Source organism: Myotis davidii, unplaced genomic scaffold (genome assembly GCF_000327345.1).
Source record: "Myotis davidii unplaced genomic scaffold, ASM32734v1 scaffold223, whole genome shotgun sequence".
Classification (NCBI taxonomy): domain Eukaryota; kingdom Metazoa; phylum Chordata; class Mammalia; order Chiroptera; family Vespertilionidae; genus Myotis; species Myotis davidii.
Genome location: NW_006294609.1, coordinates 1,221,481 through 1,230,068, shown reverse-complemented (window position 1 = coordinate 1,230,068; position 8,588 = coordinate 1,221,481). Strand labels below are relative to the sequence as shown.

General features: G+C 41.7%; 1 protein-coding gene across 1 annotated transcript in view; it reads right to left on the bottom strand.

Moving 5' to 3' along the window:
• The window catches only part of PI4KA (phosphatidylinositol 4-kinase, catalytic, alpha), an 85,625-nt gene that overhangs the window by 72,757 nt on the left and 4,280 nt on the right, over nucleotides 1–8,588 (bottom strand). The window contains exons 2-5 of the mRNA XM_006768959.2: nucleotides 6,708–6,801; nucleotides 3,240–3,328; nucleotides 685–757; nucleotides 9–88 (exon numbers count right to left, since the gene is read on the bottom strand). Of these exons, the coding sequence (XP_006769022.1) occupies nucleotides 9–88; nucleotides 685–757; nucleotides 3,240–3,328; nucleotides 6,708–6,801 (336 nt within the window). The remainder of the gene's footprint in view (nucleotides 1–8; nucleotides 89–684; nucleotides 758–3,239; nucleotides 3,329–6,707; nucleotides 6,802–8,588) is intronic.

Sequence of the window (8,588 nt, the reverse complement as noted above, 5' to 3'; positions counted from 1 at the left end):
GAGAGGAGCGATTCTTCTGTGTTGCTGTAACGCCCAAATGCTCGTGAGATTCCAATCAGGCACGGGATTGCATATTTGCAGAGGTATTCTAGAAGACAAAGTAAGAATGTTCTGATACCAACTTGTAATACTGACTCATATCTCACAACCCACCCACTAACGACTCACAAGAGTCAGGATAGCCACAGCAACAGGGTCAACCCCAAAGGCTGACCGATGAAATTTTAATCTGGCATGAACAGTAACTTCAGACTATGTCTGCGTCACATACAACTGTCTTCTTTGGGAGGTGTTGGTCTATTCATGACACATCCAAATCATTTGTAAAGGTAAGTCATGTTATCAGGCAGCTTTACTGTACTTAAACAATGTATTTATCGCTCCCAGGATCATACTGTTAGGTTTACTCTAGAGGAAAAATGACCTTTGGAAGTCAGACATGTTATAGATAAGAAACACAGGCCCAGAAGGATGAGGTGACTTGTCCAAGGTCACTCAAAAATTTTCAGGTGACATAGCTGTGCGCGTGACTGACATGTGACCTCTTAGCTAACACACAACGAAAACAATATAGGAAGGTTTTTATCCATGACGTATATAGGGTAGTAAAGAACAGAAAAAAAGACTTGAGGAAAAAAATAACCACAAAACCATTTTTAAAAAGCCTTGGATCTATAATTATACCTTTTTCTTGAATCTCCAAAGCCTGGCACATTCCCAAAAGGACATGCAAAACCTGCAAAAGTGCCTCTAGGATCTGTAATAGCCAAGAAAACAGAGAAAACTTATAAGCCAAATCAGAAACATGTTACAACATTAGTTCAGAATTAGAAGGAGCGTCAGACATTATCTTGTTTAACCTCATATCTGATACATAACTCCACACACGAAAGCTCTATTGAGGGGCCAATCAGCTGACCTTCCAGGAACAGAAACCCTCCCTCCCTGGGCTGGCCCAGAGTTCTTCCTAACACTGGGCCAATGTTGTCCTCCTGGGGCTGGCTTGCACCCACCAGCTATTGGGGCCGCTCCTTCCTCCATATTCTGCAAGCAGATGATAGACCCCTGAATCCCTTCTCATGGCTAAATACCTCTAATTCTTTCCATCCATTCCTTATGATTACAAGTCCTTTCCGATGCTAATTGTAGGCTTCTGATTTTACTGTAGTCCACTGTGTCAGAAACTGTCTTGAATTGTAGTGCTCAGTATAAAATTCATTAATATTCCAGGGATGCTGGTACTCACTGAGTAATCACCAAACTCAACACAGATTCTAGGCTTTCATGTATGTGTCATTAGCTTTCTGGCAGCTGCTTTACACTGCTGGCTCCATGAGCTCACAGATACATAAAATAATTAAATCTTTTCCACACATGCTGCTCCCAAGCTATGCCACCTCTATTTGCATAGCTGGTATTTTTTGCCTGTCACTGATCCCTATAAACCTCATGGTATAAACCTGAGTTCATCATGCTGGTTGTTTGTTAATGCCTCAAATTATGTTTTCTACAAATGAGGCCAACTTGCTTCCTGATCTTCATTCATGGACCCGGCTCATTTTACTTCAACAGTAGGGGGCAGGCTACCAGAGGCTCCTACTGAGATGGCACCTCACCAGTCACCATTTGGGATGGTCCTTTGGACAGCTCCTTATTAATTGTTTTGATGCTCAACCCATTTTCCAGGATATCAGGAGAGGACTTTTCCATTGCCTTGATAAAGACCAACTAGACTATATCCACTTCATTTCCTTCTACTAGTACCAGTCTTAGAAAACCAGGAAAAGAAAAGAATGAAGTGGGTCTGATATGACTTGTTCATAATCAAGTCAAATTTCTTACATTTTGCTAATATTAAATGATGCTACCTATGAAGACTTGAAAGTAAATATTTTATCCATTTCATATATTAAAATGATGCCCTTGTCTTCAGTGTTAACCTCCCTATTTTGATGTTATTTATAAAAAAGCCCTTACTTATAGCCTGTTAACTTTTTAATAATATGTAATTCTCACATATATAGTTATCTCCTTAACCAACCTACAAATAAAGAACTTAAGAAAGAAAGAGGTAGAAATACTAATAATAAAATCTATAACTGAATATAAGGAAAGAGGTATTAAAAATTAAAAAGCAGATACAAAAAACTCAAAAAGCTTAGCTAGCTGAGAACATTTAGCATAGAGGCAAGAAACCAGGCACTCCTGGGCAGGACCTGAGGATGGATAGCAAGATATAAAAATTGATTTTCAAAAAAAATAATTCTGATTAAGAAAAAGTCTAGAGCCCTAGCTGGTCTCAATCCCTAGTTGAGGGAGTGCAGGAGGCAGCCAAACAATGATTCTCTCTCATCATTGATGTTCCTCTCTCTCTTTCTCCCTCTTCCTTCCTCTTTGAAATCAATAAAAAATATTTTAAAAAAAGAAAAAGTCTAGAGATTATAATCATATTCTTTGTTTAAAAAAGAAACAGCCCCAGTTAGTGTTGCTCAGTGGTTAGAGTGTCAGCCTGTGCACTGGAAGGTCGAGGGTTCAATTAGAAGTCAAAGGCACGTGCCTGGGTTGCAGGTCTGATGCCCTCCACCTGGGGGGCGGGGGGCAGCAACCAATAGGTGTGTCTCTGTTAAATCTATGTTTTTTTCTCTTTCTCTCTCCCCCAAGGGCACATGCCTGGGTTGCAGGTCTGATCCCCTCCACCTGGGGGGCTGGGGCAGCAACCAATAGGTGTGTCTCTGTTACATCTATGTTTTTCTCTCTTTCTCTCTCCCTCCACCCCCTCCCTTCCCTTCTCTCTAAAAATCAATGGAAAAAGTGTCCTCACTTCTTGGGTGAGGATTTAAAAAAAAAAAGTATGAAACATTTAAGTAATATTTCCAATAAAATAAACTAAGACCGAAAAAATCTGAGCACTTAAAGGATGACCTTCAACTATCTAGAAAAGTCTTTCTGTGAAAGACTTTAATACCCATCGTAGTCAGGAAAATGAGCGGCCTCTGCCTTTTGCTGCCTACCTCACAGGACTATTTGGAAAGCTGAATGAGATCAGACTCAAGAGAACAGTGGGTAACCAGGAAAATACTATAAGCAAAGTATTAAATATTTCTTGGGTCTACTATCAATAATGTGGAATAAGTCAACATAAATAATCCAATCACTTCAGATTTGTTTTTCACTCCTGTCATCACTTTGGGACTCTTTCTGATCTCATAGAAATGCAAAACAATTAGCCACACATTTACCTCATCCCGAAGTGAAGGGTCCCTGTAAGCCACATCAGACAGCAAGGTTACCAAACAGAAGCTGAAGCTCTCTGCCACTGGGAGGACACCTGGAATCCATAAACACACAAACCAGATCGTCACAAATAGAGACACTGGGCCACACCTACTGGCCCCCCCAGTTCAGTAGTTGCTTCTCTCATACGGCCTCATCACCTCGCTGAGATGAATCTCAGAATAGATATGGGCCCAACATGTTTGCTGAGAATACTCCTTTTTTTTTTTTAATATAATGTTTTGGTTCAATAAACGTAAAAGGCCCTAACTGGTTTGGCTCAGTGGATAGAGCATCGGCCTGCGGACTGAAAGGTCCCAGGTTCGATTTCAGTCAAGGGCATGTACCTTGTTGCGGGCACATCCCCAGTAGGAGGTGTGCAGGAGGCAGCTGATCGATGTTTCTCTCTCACTGATGTTTCTAACTCTCTCTCCCCCTCTCTCTTCCTCTCTGTAAAAAATCAATAAAATATATTTCAATAAAAATTAAAAAATAAACGTAAATGTTTCCTGAATCAGTTTGAGATTACATAGCCTCTCAACATGACAGATTCCATTTTTATTCCTGACCTAAATATGAGTAAGAAATCAGTCTTTTTTTTTTTATATATATTTTATTTTTTACAGAGAGGAAGAGAGAGAGATAGAGAGTTAGAAACATCGACGAGAGAGAAACATCAATCAGCCGCCTCCCGCACATCTCCCACTGGGGAGGTGCCTGCAACCCAGGTACATGCCCTCGACCGGAATCGAACCTGGGACCTTTCAGTCCGCAGGCCGACGCTCTATCCACCGAGCCAAACCGGTTTTGGCAAGAAATCAGTCTTGATAGTGTATGAGAGATAGAATATGGAAGCTAATTGTCAAATACCTATTACTGCTACTTTAAACTGAATTAAATGCTTGTATTTTCTTTTCTGCTTTATTTTGACAAATGGAGAAAATTCTAATAAGAACTTCCAAAGAGTTGTTGTATTCATCCTAGGATTTTAAGCCCTTTCACTGCTGAGTTCCTAGCAGGGAGGATCTTGGGAGCACAGCCTCAAGGTCAAAAAGGGAGCATTATACCCAAAAGACCAAAAGCTAAGCAGCACTTCTATCAAGCGTACCTCCAAAATGTTAGTTCAGCTACTGTGTGTATCCAATCACTATTAAATATTTAATCAATTTTGAATACTAAGCATTTAACCCAGGACAAAGAGCTATCCAGTTTTATGGCCATATGCATAGTGCATCACAGAAGACTGTTACATTTCCACTTTTGCACTTATTTTAACACGCAGCTCTAGGTAATTCTCAGACTTGACTGTGCATCAGAATCACCAGGAAGGCTTGTTAAACTGCAGACCGACCGCTTCCCAGACCTAGTTCCTTTCTTTTTTGGGGGGTGGGGGGGATTTTTATTAAGTTATCCCAAGCCAAACTGACGAACATGCCAGGGAAAAGATCTCAAATGCTCCCTGACCCTCGTTTATAATTCAGTAGCTCTGATGTGGCACTGAGAATCTGCATTTCTGACAAGTTCCCAGGTGCTGCTGGTGCTGCTAATACAAAGATGGCACTTTAAGAACTACTGCTCTATAGTTTAAAAGCATAAATAATACTGCCTTAATAAAAAATACAAGAGCCCTAACTGGTTTGGCTCAGTGGATAGAGTGTCAGCCTGTGGACTGAAAGGTCCCAGGTTCGATTCCAGTCAAGGGCATGTACCTTGGTTGCAGACACATCCCCAGTAGGGGGTGTGCAGGAGGCAGCTGATCGATGTTTCTCTCTCATCCATGTTTCTAACTCTCTATCCCTCTCCCTTCCTCTCTGTAAAAAATCAATAAAATAGGGGGGGGAAAATGGACACATATGTAACACCCTTTGTAATAAAAAAAATAAATTAAAAAAAATCAATAAAATATATTTTCTAAAAAATACAGGAGTGAAATGTTACCCAATAACTGGAAATATCTCCAACAACATTCCCAACAATCTATAATAATAAACGCATAATATGCTAATTAGATCAGACGTCCTTCCAGACGACCTTCTGGACAAAGCCCGGGTCCCAAAGCCGGGGCTGCAAGGGAAGCCCGGGTCCTGGGTGCCAGTGGGAAGCCAGTGCAGGCAGCTGAGGGAAGGAAGGCCTACTCTTGCACGAATTTTGTGCATCGGGTCCCTAGTGTTTCAAATAATGCTAAAACTTCCATTCTAATACCAGTCCATGTATATAGAAGTATATTTGTTTTTAAATAAAATAACAGAAAAATCGAATCAATATCTACTGGTATTCTATTTCTTCCCAAATTGATAACAAAGGTTATCAGATGTTTGACTTTTTAGCAATGCTCTCTCTATTTAATTTAGTATTCTATTTCTTCCCAAATTGATAACAAAGGTGGAACAGACGTTTGACTTTTTAGCAATGCTCTATTTAATTTAGTCTTTTAAATTCCAGGACACATACATAATGTGGGGTCTATCAGTTTTAGGCATATGGGGTCACCAGAAATGATGAAAACCCAAAGATCAAGAGGAATACAGGAATACAGGAATCCCTCCAACAAAAGGACAGGGGCCTTCTTTACAGCCACCAACCCCCGCTGTATCTGAAGGTGGGCCTCAGGTATGCCTCAGAGAGAGACATTACAAGGAAACTTCAGTCTCGTGGATCATGAACTCTAAAATGTGGGAGGTCTTCAAGCTGATTTTGGAGTCTTGAGAAATCAGTATACAAGAATATCAGTATTTTAAGCGTTTAGCACAATGCTTGGCACATAGAGGACCTATGTAAATATTTCAGAAGGGAGAGAACAAAAATAAGGAGGGCGGAAGGATGAAGGGAGGGGAGGGCCGTGGAAGGAAAGAAGAAAAAAGATGGTCTAACTTTAAGGTCTCTCTTTGACCTTAAAGAGAGATCAAAATAAAATACAAAAGAAAAAGAAATACACACAAATACATTCTACTTCTAAAGGTACGAAGTTTAACTGATACTTAGCAACAGCAACAAAGTCATAAAAGTATTTATGGTGCACATGGGTTGAGTCCTGAACATCCATTTCACCCTTCCTTTTTGGACCAGCAGCAATACAATTTGGAGAACTGCCCTCATTCCAGGAGTGAACCTATTCATCTAAGGGCAATAGAGACTGGTTCAGGGACAGGCAGGTGAACAATTCTGGCCAATAAGACGTGAGAAACATTCCTGAAGGTCTCACAGTTCCTGTTCACTCTCAGAGTGCAATGGAAAGCTGGCTTGGTCAGCCCTGACCTCTCCCTCCATCAGCCATGGCCCCTGTGGCTGCAGGCAGGCAGTTTTCCTACAGCCAGGAGTGGAACCATCTAGAAGCATCCTAATTGATATGTGAGTATAAATGAACACTTGATTCTTACAGACAATGAACATACATAGTCTTCCTTGCATTCAGGGAAAACATTATACAAAATTACCTCTGCCTTTCCGAGCTGTGCTTTCTTCTACCCAATACACTTTTGGAAGACCTTTAAGGAGTCGAAGAAGGTAAGGAACCACAGAATCTTTGTGCTTAAAAACAAAACAAAAAAAATTAGTTTTAATAAAATGTGACTGGTAGCTTTTTAGCATAGATTAAGGCCAAAGGAAAGAATACCCACATCCTAATCATCTCAAAGATGAATATTCACATGGTGTCGCACCCTTCCTGTCTCCCACAAGTGCTGAAGGGAAGGGCTAAACCCTGCCCTTCTGGAGATGAGTGCCCAGCCTGGCTCTGGCCTCCTCTGGGGGGCCAGGCCCCCATGAGGCCCTCTCCAGAAGAAGTGCACACATTCAAAACTGCCTTCACTAAGAGGTGTTCAGACTGCCCCCAAACCCTTCAGTGGGCCCCAGGATCACATCCTCTGGTCTGGAGAGAAGCTCAAGCGCACTAAACTTGGTGATACTTCTATTGTTCATGGCCCTTGGTTGTTTTGGGAGTGTTTTATTTGCTTTAATATTCTGCTTCATGTTTCTACTCTCAAATTAAACACTTTATAGCCATCATTAGCCAACGAAAATGTACTTTCTTCTAGTTTCCATACTAGCCAATCAGTATATGACTTCATAGGCTTCCATTATTGCCTCTTTTGGTTGTTTACAGATGCTCCAGTTAATTAGTGTGAACATGTTTCTTCCCTATATCAGGGAAGTTTTCTGTCATTATTTCTTCAAACAGGTTTTCTATTCCTTGCTCAGTTTCCTCTCCTTCTGGCACCCCTATTATGAGGATGTTGTTTTCTTTCGTGTTGTCCCAAAGTTCCCTTAGGCCACCGGTTCTTAACCTGTGGGTTGAGCCCCCTTTGGGGGTCGAATGACCCTTTCACAGGGGTCACCTAAGATCATCCTGCATATCAGATATTTACATTACGATTCATAACAGTAGCAACATTACAGTTGTGAAGTAGCAACGAAAATAATTTTATGGTTGGGGGTCACCACAACATGAGGAACTGTATTAAAGGGTCGCGGCATCAGGAAGGTTGAGAACCACTGATCTAGAGGGTAGCACATATGAGACAGCCTTCCCAGGCTAGGTTAGAGACAGCAGAGCAGCTTCCACCTCGCTTTTCCTCTGGACACTAGCCCTTGGGTCCCAGGCACTATGGTGTGACACAATGACATAGCTCAGGTCACATGGAGAGGCTACATCCATAGAGGTGACCTTGCCGAGAGCCCCAGGTAAGTTCCCAGCCAACAGCCAGGATCAACCCCCAGACATGACATGAATAAGCCTTCAGGTGATTCCAGCCCCCAACCTTCAAGCCACCCCAGATAATGCCAAATGGAGCAAAAACAGTGACTCTTCTGAGCTCTGTCTACATGAGGGGAAAAAAACTGTTGTATTAAGCCACCAAGTTTTGAGGTAGTTATGCCACAATTGATAACTAAACAGAGAACCTCCTTTGGTGAAAACAAAACAACTTATCCTCTAGGATAAAAAGGAGTTGGCTTCATCTGTCCAGGATCCTAGTATACTAACAAGCACAGAACTCCAAAGGACCCTGCAAGACACGGCCCCCTGCATAGGATGTGTCTAACCACTGTGCTGTATATCTGCCAGTAATATAAAATAATACTGATACTGAAAATCAACTGTAATTAAAAATAAAAATTTAAAAAGAGCCCTAACCGCCCTAGCCGGTTTGGCTCACTGGATAGAGCATTGGCCTGGGGACTGAAGAGCCCCAGGTTCGATTGTGGTCAAGGGCATGTACCTTGGTTGCAGGCACATCCCCAGTAGGGGGTGTGCAGGAGGTAGCTGATTAATGCTTCTCTCTCATCGATGTTTCTGACTCTCTATCCCTCTCCCTTCC